General features: G+C 39.4%; 1 protein-coding gene across 5 annotated transcripts in view; it reads left to right on the top strand.

The window, feature by feature from the left end:
* Window positions 1-22,271, top strand: part of MYT1L (myelin transcription factor 1 like) — a 286,534-nt gene that overhangs the window by 94,676 nt on the left and 169,587 nt on the right. For 4 of the 5 annotated variants that reach the window (XM_075555669.1, XM_075555668.1, XM_075555667.1 and 1 more), the window contains exons 5-6: window positions 5,502-6,473; window positions 11,165-11,299. In XM_075555669.1, the coding sequence (XP_075411784.1) occupies window positions 5,502-6,473; window positions 11,165-11,299 (1,107 nt within the window). Of the gene's footprint in view, window positions 1-5,501; window positions 6,480-11,164; window positions 11,300-22,271 lie in introns of all 5 variants that reach the window. The other variant, XM_075555665.1, reaches the window with a different exon arrangement.

Below are 22,271 nucleotides of genomic sequence, written 5' to 3'. Positions count from 1 at the left end.
ATGCTTTCTCTTAGAATACTATTGAACTGTGATGATTCCTCATTTTCATGAAAAGTATTTGTTATGGAAGTTCAGATGTTTCACACAACATAGCCTCTTAGAGGTGCACTTGCTCAATGATGTTTCCATGGGTCTAAAGAAAAAATTGAATCGTGCAGTTTCCTGTGCTTTATAACTACATTGCCCAGTGTAGCCTCACATGTCTCAGTAAAAGTCCATGGTGCAAGTTCAGGTGTCTCTGGACGTAGTTAACTAATAGAGTTTGAAGATTCTGGAGAAAACTGAACTGCAGTGAGTTTCGTGGGGTTTCCGAAAACCGCAGAGTCAGGGCACTTAATGGGCATAAAGGCAACAGAGCTCCTGGTGCATGATGTCTCTGTTCAAGCATGCCTCTGGCAGTTTCTCTTTTTTAGAATAACATTGAGCTGTCGTGATTCCCCACTCTCATGAAAAGTGCCCGTCATGGGCGATCGGATGTTTCTGGCAATGTTGCCTCCTGGAGGTCCACATGCCTCTGCTGAATGATGTTTCCACGGGTGTAAGGAAAGCGGTGAATCATTCACGTTCCCGTGCTACACACCTGCACTGCCCAGAGTAGCTTGCCGTGTTTCAGGAAAAGTCTATGGTGGAAGTTCAGTCATCTCAGATCAAATTTATCTCATGGATGTTGGAGATCCTGGAAAAACTGAACTTCAGTGAGTTTCATGACGTTTCTGAAAAATACTGAGTCAAGGCACTTACTGAGTCCTAGGGAAATATGATGTTGCTCAGTTCAAGCGTGTCTGGGGCAGTTTCTTTACTCTCAGTACCATATATGGCTCCATGATATTGTCAGGGAATTTCAAGTGTGACACACAAGGTTGCCTCTTGGAGGTTCACATGCTACAGGATCTCTGCTGCCTTCCTGTGCAACAAGTGCCATGAACCAGCATTTTATAGAAAGCTCAGGAAACTCTGCAAAGTTCAGTTTTCTCAAGGATCTTCAAACTACATGAGTTAGCATTGTTCTGAGACACCTGAGTTTCCACCATAGACATTTCCTGATGAACATCAAGCTACACTGGGCAATGAAGTTGTGAAAAACTGGAACCTGCACAATTCACTCTTTTCCAAAAACCAAGGAATCTACAGTAGTCATGTTGAAGCGAGAGAAATGAAACTGCTGGAAGCAACATTGTACAGCAGCACGAAAACCTCCAGGAGGCAACATTGTGTGAGACACCTGAACTTCCACGACAATATCATGAAACTCTGATGCCTTAAGGATGCAGAACGCGTCATGACTCAGCATTTTTCACAAGCCCCACAAAATTCACTGACTTTGCATTTTCTCCAGGAGCATCAGACTCTATGATTTAACTTTGTTCTGAGACAACCGAACCTCCACCAGGAACCCTTCCCGAGACACGTCCAGCTAAGCTGGGCAATGCAGTTGTGAATCACGGGAACCTGCATGATTCACCCTTTCTCAGAGACCCATGTGAACCTCCAGGAGGCAACACCGTGTGAAACACCTGAACCTCCCTGACGAACGCTTTTCATGAGAATGAGAAATCACCACAGGTCAATATCACTCTAGTAGAAAAGGAACTGCCCGAGGCACACACGAACTGCAAAACATCATGCTGCAGGACCTCTGCTGCCCAAAGGCACAGTAAGTGCCATGAGTCAGCACTCCTCAGAAACCCCAGGAAACTCAATGATGGTCAGCTTTCTCCAGGAGAATCAAGCGCTATGATTTCACTTTTTTTCTGAAACAACTGAACTTTCACCATAGACCTTTCCTGAGACATGTCAAGCTGCACTGGGCAATATAGTAGTGAAGAACAGGGACCTGCATGACTCACTGTTTTCCTTCGACCTATGAATCTCCAGATGGTAAAGTCGAATTGAGTCTGCTGAAAGCACCATTGTGTAGAGACATGTTAACCACCAAGAGGCAACATTGTGGTGAAACAACATAACTTTCACGACAGAAAGTTTTCGAGAGAATAAGGAATCTTCTCGGGGCAATGCAGATTTGAGAGAAATCAAATGGCTGCATATACCATTGTACTGAGAAACAAAATCTCTGTGAGGCTATCCTGCGTGATTCACAATTCTTATCACAATCCATAATACATCCATTGTGTCAAGCACATTTGACATTTGTTGCCATCATCATTTCAAAACATTTGCTTTCTACTTGAGCCCTTACTATCAGCTCCTCATTTTTCACCCTCCCTCACCACTCCCCGCTCCCTTGTAACTTCATTTTTAGCATTTAAGCTAAAACGTATGTTAGAAGAACTCCCTCTTTCCAAGTTTTCTGATGATTAAGAGCCCCCCTTACAGTGTTGTCAGTTTCCCTCAACTGCATGGTTGTTAGGATTTTTGAGCAAACTTGTCTATTTCATCTTAATCTGTGTCAGGGATGGCAACCAATCAAATGACTAGAAATCTAAGTTTCAAAAAGTGAGATATGGTTTCTAAATAGATGGCACGTGCTTCTGATGGATCATACAGGATGGGGCTTAGAGAGGGACTAGGAGAAGGCAGACAGTATTACTACCAAATCATAGAAACTTGATTTAAAAAATACCAAAATATGAACCTACTGTTCCTAAACATACCCTCCAACCAAACAGCAACGGTGACATCCTCAAGGGATTAAAATCACGTGCTTTGTAAGTGCTCTTTGAGTTTGGGGAACAGAAGGAAGTCTGAAGGACAACACCCTGGCTATTGTATACATGCGGTAAGGTTTTCTGTTCAAATTCTCATAGGACAGCCCTCCCTACCCTCCAAGAAAAAGCAGGAATATTGTCCCAATGGGGAAAAAATTCCTCAGCACAAGTATCCTGGTCTTTTTCTCTCCCATGAAGTGTTCAATATTCTGAAAACATCTTCCTCATAAGCTCCCGTAAAGGTCTGTGTCCTGTGAGGACATTTATCAGATAGACCCTCTAGAGTCACAAGGAAGCATCACTTGGAACTGGTGAGCTGACCCCTCTACAGAGAAACCCACTGGCCCTAGAGATCCCCTCTTCAGGCAACGTCGTTTGACGAGACGTTTTAAAGTCACCCTAATGAGCCTAAGTCTGATGGAGTGAACTTACCTAGAGCCACCCTCTGACTGCAAAGACTTGTTAAAATACATGTTTGCTGAAATAAACCTGTGTGTGTCAAACTAGAACCTTAAGAGCAGTACTTTGGACTTGCTTGCTTAGAAAAACCATTGGGAAACTCAGAAATGTATTTATTTGGGGAAAATAAATAGATGATAATTAGGATATTTAGAATGTGGCAAATTAACAAATAATTGTATTAGAACTGGTTTGATATGAAGGTGAAGAATAGAAAGGTATAAAAGACGATCTAAAAGACACTTGAAAATGTGAACAATTGTCATCCTCCATCCACGGGATTTATTGTGGTCTTAGAAGCAATAAGGAAAATGATAGAGGCCTTTCTTTACTTGTTCACCATTTTCATTGACTTTCTTATTTTCCATATTCATCAGGATTGCAGGATGAATTATACAATGGAACTTTAGGAGAAAGTTTATGAAAATAATATTACCTTGCCATGGCCTCTTCTTTGTCTAGACTTTCAAAATATCTCAAAGCCTTGTGTGTGCTTCTCAGTTTTGAACCATAACTTATAAATTCCCCCCTGTAACTGGTTCTTCATAGTTTCTTCAGTCATTCTGGCTATCAAAATCCACAACGATATTGTGCAGACATCAATGACCCATTTATCATGAGGGCGATACTCTAAATACAGCTTTTTAATGTAAGGATTAAAGTGCAAAAAAGAGAATGAAAATGCATAACTTGATAGGAGAATATAATTGCTATATTTTTAAAGGAGATCCTTAGGACAGGATTGACTTCCATCGCTGGGCATTCAAGCCATAGGCTAGGACAAGGGACACACTGGGTTGTGTCGCTCAGAAGGTGTCTAATGGCATTCCCTGGTTTTCTTTCATCAGTTTGCGTTCCTCTTGCTGAGCTCTGGGGATGCCTCTATCCTGAAACTAAAGAAAGTGACCTGTGCAAATGACTCGGAAGAGAGCCAATGTGGGGTCCCTGTGACTAGGGATGCTCTCTGATGAATGAGTGGGGGATTCGCGTTGCTGGTGTGTAGAAAAATGTATCAGGTTGAATTTTTTATTCCATGTTTGGGCTAGCCAGAATGCCATTTCCTGTTATTGATATATGGAGATCCAAATATTTTTCATCAACAAAGGCCTTTTCGGTGGGGGTATCATAAAATAGAATCCCGGCACAAAAGCTGAGGTTTTAGTTGACTGCGATAATTTACTAGTCCTAGTCAAATACTTTGCTGCCTCAAGATGGCCATCTTAAAATGTCTTTGTACTTTGTGTTTTAAGTCATAAAGAAAAGAGTGGATATGAACATGGCATAAAGCTAACTACATTCAGGAAGGGAAATACATTGGAGGATCCATTTATCATTATCCCTTGCAAGCCATATGTTAATAATTATGTAGAATGGAAAATAAGGGTAAACGTCGTAAATATTTTAAAGTATTAAACAAAAATATAGTTTGCATGAAACATTGGCATATTCTTTGTTTTAATATGGTCTCTTTTAAAAGAATATGTATACTAAATAACATAGAGAGATCAGGTATAATATTTATTCTCACATTTCTACCAAGTCACCAATATTCTTCTGAGGTGAGGTGGATCAGTATGGTAATACTGTGTGTCAAATGAAACCTTTCACCATGTATGCCTCAGTTGTACCTGCTCCTGTCCGCCCTGTTGTTTGTAGGACTTTGGTCACCGTGCGCTTTTTCCCCTCCCACTCCCCGGCTGAAATATGGATATCAGAGTCAGAGTTCATCTGGTTGACTTCCGGATCATTACCTAGAGAGTTTCATCTGCTTTACTGTTGACCTCGATGCTATCAAAATGATTTTTAATTCACCCAAATATGAGCTCACAGTGCAGAATGCCCAGTGGTTGTGGCATCTTTGTGATTCCTCAGGAACCTGAGACGTATTTTCTGTGCTGCATACGTAGCACTGTAATAGTGAGTAGTTTTAAAGCTTCTGTTGTGCGTAGCTATGGAAGAGCTGGCCACAAATAGAATCACAAACTCTCAGAAAGCCTCGGAACATGGTGACTGTAAGTGTTATGCACCCAGTTGTGTCGTAAATGACTAAAACCAATGAAGAGAAAATGTTTTCCTTTACAATTTAGAAATCAGAAACATCAATCTTTTAAATTCTATTGACCCTATTAGCTGGTATATATATTTTAAATACGTAAGTTACTTAACAGGCCGTAGGAACTGTTTCAGATGTCTTCCTGTTTTCTGGCAAAATCTGTTTTCTCTCTGCCGATCCTTTAGCCATAGCCGCAAATGGGAGCTAAGATTCTAGGAACATTATGAGCAGTATTTGCCTTGCTGTCCATGCTGTCCCAACTCAACTCAAGTTCTAGCCTCTTTTGTCTTTTCTTGTCTTTCTTGTCTTGTCTTTCCTTGCAGAAGACCGTCAAATGAATTGCCACAGCACTCGGATCTTGCCAGACCCAGAAAAGGACGATAACAACAACGACGAGTACGACAATTACGACGAGCTGGTGGCCAAGTCACTGCTAAATCTTGGCAAGATTGCTGAGGACGCAGCATACCGGGCCAGGACCGAGTCCGAGATGAACAGCAATACCTCCAATAGCCTGGAAGACGACAGTGATAAAAATGAGACCCTGGGTCGAAAAAGCGAGCTAAGTTTAGACTTGGACAGCGACGTTGTTAGAGAAACTGTGGACTCCCTTAAGCTATTAGCGCAAGGACATGGGGTCGTGCTCTCGGAAAATATTAACGACAGAAATTATGCAGACAGCATGTCGCAGCAGGATAGTAGAAATATGAATTATGTCATGTTAGGGAAGCCCATGAACAATGGCCTCATGGAAAAAATGGTGGAGGAGAGTGATGAGGAGGTGTGTCTGAGCAGTCTGGAGTGTTTGAGAAATCAATGTTTTGATCTGGCCAGAAAGCTCAGTGAGACCAACCCACAGGACAGGAGCCAACAGCAAAACATGAATATCCGTCAGCATGTCAGGCAAGAAGATGACTTCCCGGGAAGAACCCCGGACAGGAACTATTCTGACATGATGAACTTAATGAGGCTTGAGGAACAGTTGAGTCCCAGATCTAGAACTTTCTCGAGCTGTGCGAAGGAGGACGGTTGTCAGGAAAGAGATGACGATGCCACCTCTGTAAACTCGGACAGGTCTGAAGAAGTCTTTGATATGACCAAGGGTAATTTAACCCTTCTTGAGAAAGCTATTGCTTTGGAAACAGAAAGAGCCAAGGCCATGAGGGAAAAAATGGCACTGGAAGCTGGCAGGAGGGATAATATGAGATCATATGAGGAGCAGTCTCCACGACAACTTTCCGGGGAGGAGCGAAAGCCTAAGTCCAGTGACATCCATGTCAAAAAGCCATACTATGGTAAAGGTAATATTTCTACCTAACGCAAGTTGACTCATGTAATCATGAGCAAGAGTAAAATATGTTGATCTTAGTCTGCGGGTTAGATTATATCTCTAAGTTCTATCTTAAGAGTCATTCCAGAATTCTATTTTGTGATGATTTTGAAGAACAAATAAAATGTTTTCTGCAAAATGCATATAGCAGTTCAATGTCATGTTATGAGGGTATATGAATAAGATATTTCAGCGGGAAAAGGCATTCTTTGGGTAGGGAGGGTTAAGACGCAAGCATGCCACGTAGTGGGGACATCGGGTAAGCCTGTGCTGCTTTGGAAGAAGTACTATTGCTGTTGCAAGTCACCAGCGTAGGTATCAATTAGTTCATCGGGGATGAAGCACCTATTTTCTAAATTGGATTTGGTATGTGGCATCATGATTTATACAATTATCATCAAATGACAGTTATTGATGAAACCTCCCCTATAGAAAACATCTCTGATAGAAATTGAACAGTAACAGAATGATTGATAACCTAAGATAAGGGCAATGACTGCACATTAATTATCTTAAGATAGTAAGGTCATAGAAACCACTTGCTATGCAAGGCATGGTGCGGCCTAAGCTAAGATCAATAGCAATTTCTTTAGAATATTCATTCTACTTCACTGCTTCCATTGTGGAGAGAGTCATGGTGATTTTCTTAAATGTAATTTATTATAAACTGCCCCAAACCATGAATGCAATATTTTAAGCATGTTTCCATTTATGAACTAGTTGGAACATATTTGTATAGATCTGTATTAAAATATACAGATATACACATACAATCTGAGTGATTACAATAAAGAGAGTGTTCACTGTCGATGAGGCAGATTAGCCTCTAGCATCTTTGAGAACCTGGACATTGTGGACATCTCCATGACAAGGTTCTTTTGAAACAAAGTAAAAAGCAATTAACCTCAAGTTGTTGGTTCCTTAAACTCCTCTGCATTCGTACCAGGTTTTTTTAGTAGTTGTTTTACATTTTCTTCTACTCATTATGGATAATGCATTTCCTCCTGGTGAGTTTGATAATGAGGTCCAGGAATGTGGTTTGAAAATCAGTTGCTGTGTAAATGTCAAACAATTAGGGAACTTGTTGTTTTGTTTTGTTGTTTTTTATTGTGACATGGATGTGTATTCTCCTCTCCATGTGTGCACCTAAGTTCTATGACAACTTGAGCGTTGCTATCACCTCTATCCAAACTGGAGACAAACAGAGCCCAACACGCAGTGGGTTCTTGATGTAGCAAGCACTTGAACATTAGCAGTTGCTTTAGTTAAGAAGGAAGGCTAGCTATTTTGTGATGTGGGGTATTTGAAGAAGGGGTTAGTTTTTCAAAGAAATAGTTGTTAGTTGAATATCAGGGTTTGGGGAGATTTAAAGAGTATGACATAGCATCTTTTTTTTAAACTATAGGACTATTGTTACAAATAGCATGTGCTTGTATTAATATTAGAAAACTAGCTATGGTTTCAGTATCTTCCAGAAGTTAAACTTTTTAAGAAGATTGTGTGACTTCCACATGTTCAGATGAATGAGGAAGGAATTTTAGAATTCTGTACTGGGGCTCTCTGATGGAGTTCTGGCCCCGAGGCATTCTGTGAGACGCAGTCTTCACAAGTGGCAGACTGGGTGTTGCGTTTTCTCGGTTGCTGGGATGTCTTGTATTCTGTGTTTCTTTTCAACTCAGCAGCCTTATGTAGATTTTTAAAAATCCATTTGGGAGTGGGGGCAAGTGAAACAAATCAAACCATTTACTTCCCATAAGTAAGTGGAAGCATGGGTGGCAGTGAAGAGTCAAAGCCGAGGTGTGGGTTTTTTCCCCCCAGAAATACAGAAAACGATGGGAGCGTGGATTTTTCAGTCAACTGGAAAGCATTGATTATTTCTACTCACCACATTTCCAGATCTTCTTCCGTAGACCAGAGTTCATTTCCATTTGATAGTAGTGTTTTCTACCTTGTTCCCAAGTTTCTTTTGACAATACCTCTAGTTAGAGTTATAGTAAAAATATATATATATAACCAAATAGGGCCACAAAAAATGGGACCAAGATATGAATGTCTCTTAAAATAATTATGTGTTAATAATGTTACCAACAAAGCCAAAGGACAACTGCTCAAACCAAAAACATGCCTCTGTGTCCACGTATTTGGGTATTTTGTTAAAAAGGAAGAGAAAATGTGTACCAATTCTCATTCACGCTCAATCTACTCAAGCTAATTGGAGATTATGAATAACATTTCCAAAATCTTGTGCTCCACCAACAGAAGTTTTAATAAAGAAAAATCTCTCTCTTCTATTCAATCATTCACTCCAAAATTAATAATGTCAAATAGTAATAGCAAGCTAAGTCTAGCACAGATCCACCTCCTATAAATTGTCAAAAAGTTTTAGGTTGGCTTGTTGATCTGTTTGCTTGGTTGGTTGTCTGGTGCTTGCTTGTATGTCACTTTTTAAATGAATTAAGATTGCGAGAAATAAAAAGTTGAGGGAAGATCGTGGTGGCGGTAGGAGCCCTGGTGGCCCAGTGGTTAAGGACTTGCTGCTAACCAAAAAGTCTCCAGTAGTTTGAACCGACCAGCCACTCCATTGGAAAGAAGTGACAGTCTGCCTCCGTAAGGGTTTACAATCTTGCAAAGCCTATGGGGCTTTTCTACTCTGTCCTATAGGGTTGCTACAAGTTGAAATTGTCCCAACAGCGATTTGTCTTAATGGATAATGGTGATGGTAAACAGCGTACACCACCCCAGAAGGAACTGATGCATTGAGAGGAGATTATACTCATGTTGTCTTCCCAGAATTAAAAGTTTTGAGCCACATTACATGTATTCAAATCTAGATTTGATTCTATGATGCTTTTTAAATTGTTCAGCTAATATAGATAGGAAGCTGTAAATGCCATTAAGATAAAGAATTGATTCAATGCTCTACATTAGTTATAATTTACTTCTTATTCTTTGAAAGTCATTTATACCTAGGTAAAATCTCCTATCTCCAATTTATTCTTTTAAATGGTCAATATTTTTATTTAAACCATTACTGTGTCCTTACCATTTTATATTTATATTACCTCAACTCGATCAATACTATACCATGACTCTAAAGATCATAAAATGCTAGCTCTTTAGTTGGTATGTGTAAGTGCAGTTTCAAGAAGGGATTTCGAGTTTGAAGTCACAAGAGCACAACTTTAGATTTTTTTCTCAAAGGCTACTGTCTAGAAAGAATTGTCTCCAAGTAAACAACGGATCTTTAAAGGATATTCTCGTCAACATCAGAGCAGGTAAAGGAAGGTCCAACACGTAAAAGGACCAATCACTGGAATACTTTGACGGCTTGAGAACATTGTGGAGAGTTTCTTATATAAGCATGTTAGCATTTATGTGTGTCTGTCATTCCCTTTTCTATTTTAAGTTGACGTCAATAACAAGAAAAAATGCCCATGAGTTTAAAAAAAATTTTTAAACCATGATTTTTTTATTGACAGGAAGTGAATTCTCAATCAAAAGTAAAACATACATTTAAATCACGATTGGCATGGTTAATGGGACATCAAAATTTCAAGTCCCTAAAGAAATTTAACTGTAGCATCCCCGCGACAGAAGTCTATGAAGTGTCGATTGGTGATCTTAGCAACTGGTTTTCAAAAACTTGCTCAAAATGCCGTGTTCTGCACAGTTATGTTTACTCTTTTGTCTGAGCTTCATCTTAAAACTATTTTCTTGAATGATTTTACTGCTCGTTTATGAAGTATGATAAATTTGAGGTATGAAAATAATTTTATTATCGATATCATTACATTTCTGACATCTGACATTAAATTTTTTGACAAAACGTCTGCTCTAATCCTTCCATTGACTGGTATTACAGAGAAGCCAACAGGGCTATAGAAAACCATTACCTCTTAATTTTGTGTATGCATGCACAGCATTATAAAAGCCTTCCTCTGGGTTCCAAGTACAGATGAAGAAATCAAAACAAATGATTGCTCCAGCGGCTTCTGAAACATTTTTGATTGCCCATCATCTCTCTCAGGTGGGATTTCCACCATTTTGCTCATTTGCATACAGTGCCTTCTGAGAGTTCAGTTGATTTCCAGAAAAGTGCTGAATTGGTATCCTAAGGAGCTGTGTTGCTTTACCCTCAAGACAGAAAATGTCAATACCAGTAAAACTTTACAGCTTATTGTATCTCTGATCAAAGCACTCAGTAAGAAATTCAGCTAAAGAGCTTGGGAAGGGCATGATACTCTCTGGTAGAAATTCACAGACAAATTGATGGAGGCATCTGATGCAGAGTTGGGTTCTCTAAGAAGGCCACTGTCTCATCGCCATTTATGTTGATTTCTTTGAGCAATACCGCTTATCATGTAACACACGGGAAAATAGTTAATCAAGAGTGAAGGTTAGGAATACCTCTTATTTTTCTATAGGATGAAAGCAAAAATAACTTCTAATTCACAAGCTATTTAAGGTCCAAATGATAAGAGAAAACGCCACTCGAAACCAAAGAACTACCTAAGCGAAAGTATGATGTCACAACCTGTGTCCCCTGACACCTGCTTTATTCCTTGATTTAGCAAAGGTTTCTTCGGGTTGTTAAAGAATCTCATTTGTCTTCCGATGGTAAACGCTCATTCTCTTGACACCTGTTGTCACTTTTAGATCCCTCAAGAACAGAAAAGAAAGAGAGCAAGTGTCCAACCCCTGGGTGTGATGGAACGGGCCACGTAACTGGGCTTTACCCTCATCATCGCAGTTTATCCGGATGCCCGCACAAAGATAAGGTCCCTCCAGAAAGTAAGTCCTTGTCTCACCACTACCCTTGGGAATCCAAACACCTGCTAATCTGTTTATATCATCCCTTTTACCTTTTGTCATCTCCATCATATGGTTCAGTGAAACCTAATTTAACCAGCCCCCTATTTTACTTCATGGGTAATTCATCCAGGATAATCAAGCCTTTTCATGGGCCCATGTGGCCTTAAGCTTCTTCTCCAGAATGCAGTTATTTCCCCAGTAATCTTTTCCCACTAGGTCAACTCCAGTCTAGCAGCTCACTACACAATACAGTGTCCTGCAATACGGCTCCCTGGGTTTTAAACCTAGATTGTATTCTTACCTATTCTGTGACCTCAAATCATTTATTTATTTCTTTTTTAATATATTTTAGAATTGGATTAAATAATCCCTAAAATGTCCCTTCCGGCATTAAAAGTTGCTGGAGACATCTCTTGTCTAATTATCTGGTCTTCGCTGTACCATCCAAAGCAATTTTTACATGGAAAAGTTTATTGCATTTCACTAGAAAAGTCTGTTTTATGTCATAATAGTCCATGCATTTCTACATTATAAAATCTTAAATGAGGTTGAAATTAAGTAGGTTCCAATCTTACACACTATTTTCCCATTAGGTAGGGTCTCATAATATGAAATAAAGCTATAAAAATCATTTAATTTATTTTTGTACTGACAGACTATGCATACACGTTTTGTTAGTTTGTCTTTCTTTCAACACCAAGTTTAAGAACTATGTAAAAGTATGGCAATTGCTTGCTAAGGATAAAGATAATTTCCAAAATTACTTCTATGAGCTTAACATCCAGATGTTGAGTCTAAAGTAGATTGAGGTGTCCCTGCTTATCTAAAACATCATTTCCAATGAGGAAAATGTGAAACCTTTCCCTGAAACATGGGACTCATTAGTCTTTTAGAGGAACGCGTGGGGACGTGCCATTAAAACGTGCACTTGTGGCAGAGGGGAGAAGTAAATCCATATGATCCAAGAAAAAAGCTAAATGCTATTTGAGACTTAGAAACCAAGTGAGCTAAGTGTTTTCAGGTGCAATATTTCAGATGACATTGTTTTCAAATGGCTCCTGAAAATAAACAGCTGCTTCTTGTGACTGTGGTGGTGAACAAACTTGAATAGTTGCGAAACCAAAAGTAGTTAAGCAAATGGATATAATCCCGTGTGTTACATGAGCTGGGAGACAGCATGATCGAACAACAGCTTCTGTTTCCCGAACATACACTGTGTCAGGCTTACACCCACATACACTAATTCATGTAATCTCCACATGCACCCTGAAGGATAGTCTGATCCCTGTCTCCAGAGGAGAACATGGGATCAGAGACTTCATCATCCTTTTTCCTGGGATCAGCCCAGGGCTTGGCATATGGAGGATGGCTCATTTTTTGTCTATAATTCAACCGTGCAAGGACTAACTTGCCACGTGAATAGCAGAGCTGACATTTACATCCAGATCCATCAGATTCCCAAGCCTGTCCATTTCCCCTGGGACCTGGGATTGATATTCCAATTTCACTCATAACAAGCTATGCGATATTGGACATGTTACAAACTCTCTGTACTTTATTTTTCTCATCTAGAAAATGAGGCATGTGGATTAATATTTTAAAAGAAAGAGCTCTTAGACATAATTTTTCTTTAAGGCATATATATTTTTTTCTTTTCAAAATATGCCATTTCCTTTTTGATAAATTCTACCAATTCTAAATTTTCACAGGGAAAAAATACATCTAAGTGAAATACGGATTCTGACAGGTTGGCTATTATACATATTAGTATGAACCATGGGTCAGATCATGTCAATATAACATTAGCCTGTGAGGAAGTGAGAACTTAGATTTGTCACCAATCTGACAGAGGTATTGATATTCCAGAATATCTATAGAAAATATTTTAAAATATTTGTTCCAGTTTGGTTCTTTTTAAAATCATGTAAGTGTAGAAAAATGAAGGACAGCCTAGAAGAATTTCCTTTGTTCTTTCCTTTGTCTTTTTCTCCCTCTGAGCGAGTCTCATCTAATCCTCATTTCTGTTCAATTGACTCTGGTAATGTGCTTTAACCTTGAGTTTGCAACACACTGTGTCATTCACACTGAGGTGAAGGAGACACTGCTCTAGTCCTCCAGGGGTTCAGATTCAAGTGCCAAAAAGTAGGCTTGAGCACAAGACAGAATGTGGTCATTGCGTAATAGGGATTCAGAAACCTCCTGTCGAGCATCACAGGTGACTTCTGGAAGGATTCATCAGAGACAGTCTGACAGAGACAGGCAAGGAGGGTGACTCCATGAAGATGGGCCTTCGTCAGGGAGAATGAATACAGGGAAAATTACAAAGGCTATGATGATTCAGAAAAAGTCATGTCATCAATAAACAAGTGACAACGGAAATGGAAAGTCCAGGTCAAATTTATGAAACATTCTAGAAACGGTTGGTAGAACTTAAAAACCAATGTACGTGGCCACGAAAAAGGAAAGACGGAGATGATTTTAAGACATCTAGTCTCCATAACTCACAGGGATGATATGATAATAAATACAATAACTTAAGAAACAGAAGCATGTTTATTAGGGAAAATAGTTAGTTTGGATTTTTTTATTTAAATGCAATGTGGTATTGCATATTTTAAAATTAGAATATATGTCAAAGTTATATCCTTTCACCATACTTATTCATTCTTCGTGCTGAGTAAACAGTCTGTGAGAAGCTGGGCTACATGAAGAAGCACACAGCAGGAAGATCAGAGGAAGATTCGTTATCAACCTACAAATGACTTAACCTCTCTTGCCGAAAGTGAAGATGTGAACCACTTACTTAGAAAGATCAAAGCTCTCAGTATGGATACCATTTCATTATATATATTTTAAAAAGTCCTCACCCATGAACCAATAAGTAACATCATGCTAAATGAAGAAAAGATTTAAATTGTCAAGGATTTCTTTTACTTGGAAATCCATGGCCATGGAAGCAGTAGTCAATAAATCAGATGTATTGCACTGGAAAATCTGCTACAAAAGATATCCTGAAAATATCTTTTGAAAATGTTAAGAAGCAAAGTTGTCACTTTAAGAACGAAAGCATGCCCGTCCGAAGCTACAGTATTTTCAGTCACCCCATACACATACAAAAACTGGACAATGACTAAGGAAGAAGGGGTGCATTTGAGTTATGGTATTGGCAAAGAATATGAAATACATCATTGACTACCAGAAGACCGAACAAATCCCTCTTGGAAGAAGTACAGCCAGAATGCTTCTGAGAAGCAAGGAGAGGGAGACTTAATCTGGGTATTTGGGACAGGTTATCCAGAGAGACCAGTCCCTAAAGAAGGACATCATGCCCTGAAAATTGGAGGTTCAGTGAACTAAAGGGCGACCCTGAAGGAGATGGGTTGACATAGTGACGGCAACAATGGGTACAAGCCTAGCAGTGACCGAGGACGGTGATGCAGTACTAGACAATATTTTGTTCTGTTCTATATAGGGTCCCTCTGAGTTGGAACTAACTCAAAAGCAACTCACAAATAATGATAGTTACAGCAGGATTTCAGGAAAATAAATGAGGAAACCCAGAAAATTTTAGATACAGATGTGTCTATTTAGATACCATACTTTTAACTGTATAATTAGAAACTGAGAATAAAGTTTGCCCAGAGGAAAGGTTCAATTTGGGACCAAAAAGGAGCCAAATAATGGAAAATGCAGGCATGCATTTTGGAGGAAAGAGAAATTAGTAAAGGAGAAGTCAGAGAGGAAACCGATATAATGATAGATAAGGGTTTTTCTGTGAAAATTCTACATCTGAAGAGAATGCCTGAGGTGTTAAAAAAGTACAACCTACAAAAATGAAACTGATTTTTATTTATTTTAGATTTACTGCTCAAAAGACTATTGCTGACATGTAAAAGAAATAGAATAGTAGAGAGGGGCAGGAGCCATACATAGTCCAGAAGTTTTAGAGATGAAGCAAGAGAGTGGCTTAGTCAGATACCACATCTGTCCCTCTACAGCAGAGCTTCCTAACGTGGAGTCTAATACCCCCTGGGGAGTGCTGGAATGACCCAGTGGAGCTGCAGAAGGACACGATATCCTGGATGATGGACTGTAGTGTAAACATTTTTTATTGCCAGGGAGCATCATGTTTTGTTTGCGTTTTGTTTTCTGAAAGAGGGCAGTAGGCTAAATAAATTTGGGGACCTATGCTTTACTGCAAAGACGCAAGAAATCAGGTAAAATGGATAAGATTATGATCTTGAAAGCCTTATCAGCAAGTTAAATGATAAAGAATTAGATGAAGCACTGATTAGGAGAAGCAATTGATTATAAACACTAAACAAGGCTAGAGAAAGGGCAGAGATTGACCCGCCACCCGGACCAGCACAGCATTGCCATCTTGAGACAAAGTCAACAATGATGCCGCATAAGAAGCGCTGGAAGACAATGCCACAGAAATCCCAAAAGAGACAGACAAACTGAGTAGACATCCAGTGTGGAGCAAAGGGAATGGGATATGAACTACATCTGAAGAGAAACAGTGCATGAGGAAGGGCAAGAAGTCAGAGATTCTGGCATCCAGAGAGCAGATAAGGAGTCACATTGCATAGACAGAGTTACTTACCAGTGGTGGTCTCTGACCACTATAGAGGTTCATCTGGGTAGAAGACAGACAGCCAACTCACCCCGACTCCCACTTGGCTAGGACCAGGAGCTAATCCCCACTGGCTGAAGCCAACTAGAAATATGAAGGTCCTCACCCTATGAACGGAGGAACATCCGCTTCCTCCACCCATGTTGTGTTGTGATTGTCAACACAAACTCTCCAGCCTTGCAGCCAGGAAGAAAAATCACTCTGCCACACACACCCAGTCCCAGCCTCCGTCTCCAACCCTATCCTACCCAGTAAGGGGTAGGAAAGTGCACTGTGCAGCCAGCTACCCAGTCCAAGCCCACCTGCCAACACATCCAACCCATCAGCCCCCACGAGTTGATCTGTCATGTGCGAGGTGAATGCATATCCAGCACTTTGCCCACTGAGCCATTAAGAAAGTTAGAGCATGAGGGAGTCATTCTTAGCCATCTACCCCTCGACCTTGACATCCACTGGTATGCTCTATCTTGACCTAAAATTTCAGCTGGCAACACATGTAACCCTAACTTCTCGACAACGTGTGGTGTGTTACCAGCCATCAACTTGAAACTGAAGGCATTTCCCCATCACACGTACACTGCCCCATTGACTGATGGCTTTTAGCTCCATGCCACTCATTCTGCAACTAGGAACTACAGTTTGTCATTAAGTGGAGTTGTAGATGGTCTTGATTGGAATATTATGGGTGTTGCTTAGGTACTTGAAAGCCAATTACTGAATGTGGATGCAGGGTATGCTCTTGGCAGCAGGTGGGTATGGATAAGGACGTTAATCATTGGCTGCAGAGGTCTACCATTCCTCAGTGGGTCATGACTCAATAACAGAGTTCCTAAGTACATCAAATAAACTCTACCAAATTGAAAAGAAAGATTTTAGCACACTCTCAATAACAGACAGAGAAACTAGAAACCCATAAACAAAGGACTCAACAAAGATATCGTGGGCCTGAATAATAGAACCCCCCCCCGCCCCCGGCCTCATAGACATGCATAGAACCCACCACCTAACGGCAGCGCAGTGCACACTCTTGTCCTGTACACATGAATCATTCTCCAGGATAGGACATACTGGAGCCACAAAGATAGTCTCAATGAATTTTAAATGATCAAAATAACACGAAGCCCCTTCTCTTATCAGTACACTTTGAAACTAGAATTCACCAACCAAAAGATCATAAAAATTGAATGCATGAAAACGAAATAAATCTAACTATAAACCTGTCCTCTAACAGAAAACATCAAAAAACTAAGTTGAAGATTGTGAACTTAGATGAGAATGAAAACACAGCATGTGAAAATTTAACTGCAGCAAGGGTGTCACTCAGAGAAGAATTTATATCAGTAAGTGCATACATCAAAAAAGAAAGGGTCAAATTAATAGCTTAACCCTACAACTCAAACAGGAAGTGAATAAAGAAGTCCACAGTAATGAGGGACATAACAAATGCCTGAGCAAAAGTAAATGAGACAGAACACTTAAAAACAAGAGGAAGAAATAATAAAACCAGAAGTGTGTTCCTTGAAAGGACCGATAAAATTAACTGGCCACTGGTCAAATTAACAAAGCGGAGAAGAGAAATGTAGATAACCAAAAGAATAAATATAATGGGTGGCACTGCAACACAACTAACTGAAAGCAAGGAAAATTACAGAATATCATGGAAAAGTATACTCCAATAAATCTGAAAACTTGGAACAAATGGAAATTTTCTTGAAGTACACCACCTAATGCAACAATAAGATATGGAAAGCCTGACTAGGTCCACAACAGAAGAAGTCAGCAGGACAGTTTTTAAAATAAGAAGGAGAAGGAAGAAAGATGGGAGGGGGAACCTCAAAGCAAAAAACAAGCTCAGATGCCTTTATTGGAGAATTCTACCAAACATTCACAACAGAGATAACAACAATCCTACTTAAACTCTTTCAGAATATAGGGGTCTGTGTGTGCATGTGCACACGTGCAGTGGGGTTGGGGGAGAAATTAATATTCCCCAATTTATTATATGAAACCAGTTTAACTTTGATATCAAAGCCACGCAAAGACACAAATACAAAAGAAAATGAACAAATAATATCCCTCATAAATATAGACACAATATCTTAACACAAGTCTAGCCAACAGACTTCAGTAGTATATCAGAAAAATAATACATCATAATCAAGTGGAATTCATACCAGGAAGCCAATGATGGCTCAACATTAGAAGATTAATTTAATGGATCACATTTTTAACAAGGTAAATGAATCATATGACTATCTGAATTGATATAGAAAAGACATTTGATAAAATCCAACATTTTTCCTGATTAAAAAAATACTCAGCAAAATAGGAAGAGAAGCAAAATTCCTCAACATAATTAAGGGTGTCCATGCAAACCTAACAGTCAGCATTGCCCTCAATGGTAAAAGGTGGAGAGCATTACTCTTGAGTACAGAAATGAGATAAAGACACCTGTAATAAACCACTCATTAAATATTCCACTGGAGGTATTTGCTGTTCCAATAAGGATGAAAGGTATCCAAACTGGAAAATAAAAAGTAAAACTATCCTGATTCACAGGTGACATGATTTTACACATAGAAAATCATCAAAATGCTCCACACAAAAAAAGTTATTAGAACTAATAGAAGTATTGATCAAAGTGGCCGAGTATAAGATCAATGGACAAAACCACTTGGGTTCCTCTACAGGAACAAAGAGGATTCTGAAAATGAAATTAGAAATCAATACCAATTACCATATCTCCAAAAGGATAAAATACCCAGGACTAAACGTAACCAAGCATGTAAAATACTTCTACAAAGGAAATTACAGAACCCTGCTTTAAGAAACTGTGAGATCTACATAAATGGAAGAACAGGTGCTCATAGACTGACTTTATGAAAATATCAAGACTATAGAGTAATCAATAACAAAGCAACACTAATCCAAGCGTATAAAAAAGAATGTGCATCTGTGGTTGTAGCGGACCTCTTCTAAAACAGAGGAAAAGGCGAACGAAGACACTATCATCCGCTCTCAAAGGCTTTATTTCTATGAGACGGAAACGAGACGTGTATTTACCCTCCAATCGTTACCAGTTCTGAGACCAACGATCACTCCCAGAGTACGCTCTAATTCTCTTCTAGGATTGATCATTCATTGCAATGGCCACAGAGAACTCACAGCCAACACCCCATAATTAGATGCATCCTAGTCTGCCACTGAACTTCAGCTCAGAGACACTCAGCTCTAACTCCATGGACAAGCTTAGCTCTACCAAGTGCTCGCAGGCACCATACCCCACTGGCAATCCTCTGCAGAAGGAGCTGCACCTTCTCTCCCCGTGAGCCAAGAAGCACACCACTCTGCTTTGCATCCATCTCTCAGCTCTGCCGCCTTGGCTGTCATCAAGTCTCTGCCTCTGCTTCTTGTCACCTGTCATCAGCTCCCATGCCACAGCTCTCTCTCCTGAATTAAGGAGAATTGGTGTGGTATTGTGGGTACAAAGTATGCGCTCCATTCCTGGCTAGATGTTTGGTTGTTGTTTTTTTTTATAATAGTGATATTTCCATTTCCCTGCAATGGCTCAGTTGAAAACTAACAGGATGACAAAAAAAATTGACCAATCCCATGTTAGGTTTTCATACAAAGTATCTGTATGGCCCCACATGCCACTTCCCTTATTTATATTATTAACAAGCTACCAATCCCCTGGAGGTTGGGGTGGGGGCAGTGTGGATACGCACTTCATACTCATGTGTGGAAATTGCTCACATAGTAGAATGGTCACCTTAAGCAACTCACTGCACCACAAAACCCCAACAGCATTCTTTATTGAGTTGGAAAAACTAAACTCCAGCATTACTTGAAAAGAAAAGAGGCCCAAATAGCTAAAGCAACACTGAAGAAGAAAATCCAAGCAGGAGACTTCTCATGCCCTGCTCTGGTAGTCAAAGCAGCCTGGTCCTGGGTCAATGACCGGCATACAGACCAGTGGTACTGAATTGAAAACCCACAGGTCAATCTATCCAAATGTTGAATAGAAAGTTGATATTTCACAAAGGGCCAAAGTCAATAGATTGTTGAATAGAAAGCTGATGTTCCACAAAGGACCAGTCTTCAAAGGGGTGGGAGTGGGGCATTCTCTTTAACAAATTGTGCTAACAAAACTGGTTATTCATTATACAGAAAAATGACACAACAGATCTATACTTCTCACTGTGCACAAAAACAGACTTAAAATGAATCAAAGACCTGAATGCCAAATCTAAAGTTACAAAGTTCCATTTCAGACTCATAGGGTGTTTCCAAGACTATAAATATGCACTTCAACAGACAGCTGCATCTTTCTCCCCTGGAGTGGCTAATGGGTTTGAACCATCAACCTTGTTAGGATGTCCTAATTTTAGCATAAAAATCCCATTAAATACAACTAATTATAAATGAATATAGGAAAATAATTTAACTCTGATTTATTAGGGATTAAATAATATGTTCATCAAAATAATGTACTAAACGAGTTGTTTTTTAAATAGAACCAACACACTAGGAAAAAAATATTTGGCAATGACCCATCCAGAAAGTGTCTAATCTTTAAAATATACAGAAAACTTCAACAACTCGAGAGCAAAAAGATAAATAATTAATGATAATACAGAAGTTTAAGAACTACGTGTAAGACAGAGGAAACAGAATTAAAGACCATGTCAAAAGACAGATTATAGATACCATCCCAGGTATGAGTCCTACTTGATGGTAATTTGGTGACTATGTCTCCACTTTGTAGGAAAGATAAATATGATCAGTTTGAGATCTATATCATAACAATCAACAAGGATGTTTGCTAGCATCCAAGATGACATCATATTCAAACATTTAGCATGGCAACTAAGTGAAAGAGGTTCTAACAGAAGAGAGAAGCTATGTGTCTGAAAGTATTCATGTAATTCTGTAACAAGATGACAGAAAAATCATAACGAATAAAGACATTGATGATATATTGAATCAAGGTCCTGGAGAGGAAAGAGGACAGGAAAGAGTGCACATTAAAGAGCTTCTGTTGTGAGAGAGGAAAGACACACCTTCTTGCTCCGGCAGAAGAGTCAAGAATCAGAGAACGCTGAAGATTCCAGCGAAGATATCTCCTCTAGCCTCACTTTCATCATGTCCCAAAAAGAACCATAAATTGACTTTCAATTGTTGTGATCATTCTTTATGGGAAATCAACCATGTCCAGGAGGAGGAAATCAACAATGTCTTAGCCAGGAGCTATAGAGGAAATTTAAACATGGGCTCTGTCTCTAAAGAACAGACACTGTCTGGGTTGCTATCTCTGTGTATTGTTGAGTTAATTTTGACTCAGATTGATCCCAGTAAAGAGAAAGGACATGGAATCAATAGCAAAAACAATGTGTGGAACTCGAACACGGTGCTGAAATGAGACCTGTAAATTTCAAGGGAATGCAAGAGATTCTTCTTGAGAAAAAAATGTATAATAATTTACTTAATTATTTGGAGGGAAGATCTAATTTTGATAGATCTTTCATGTTCATCTGACATTAGGCAAACATTACCATCAGGGGTGGCTCTGACTGGCATTCCTGCTGTTATATAGTCCTGCAATTTATGGACAACTTCAATGAGTGAAGCATCTTACTGAAGGGGTCAGTGCTATGGATCAGTCCACTTGATTATCCACATGCGTCACTAGACTATGGAAGGCATCTCTCATAATCCAAGTTAGTAAAATATGAGCAAAGTATCAGCGGTGGAAGAATACGCCAACAAGCACAGGTTCACCGTGTCTGGTGGTTAGATGTAGACAGCTGTCGGCTAATCGCAGGCTGGCAGTGTGCACGCAGCACAGGAGAGCGTGTCCATACTGTCTTCCCTCTGTGCTAATGTGCGTAGTAAAAAACTGTTGTTCTGTACATTCAATTTAAGAATAAGAAATTACTTGATTCCTTCATGGAAAATATATCATTTAAATTTATTTTATTTTAAACTAAGTTTGAGGGTCTTCTATCCATCCATGACCACTACACTTTCATAATTCTGTGTGCTTCCAAAGATTGGGCATTTTTAAATTAACAATTTATATGATGTTACATGGCTAATCAATATTCAGTGCTGATGTGGAGAAAATATATCAGGAGCCCCTTGCTTCACTATCCTATCTAAAGCAATTTAATTATTACATTTTCTAACCTCTATAACCCGCCTCTTCTAGCACAGCCTGTTTTGCATGTCAATGAGAGTAAGGTCAAAACAGGATTCTCTTTTTTTTCCTACATGTGTTTTCCTGGCCATGCCCATCACAAATGTTTGTAGGAC

This window comes from Tenrec ecaudatus, chromosome 8 (assembly GCF_050624435.1).
Source record: "Tenrec ecaudatus isolate mTenEca1 chromosome 8, mTenEca1.hap1, whole genome shotgun sequence".
In the NCBI taxonomy this organism is placed as follows: Eukaryota; Metazoa; Chordata; class Mammalia; order Afrosoricida; family Tenrecidae; genus Tenrec; species Tenrec ecaudatus.
The sequence above is the reverse complement of the archived record's forward strand: the minus strand, read 5'-3'. Positions and strand labels throughout refer to the sequence as shown.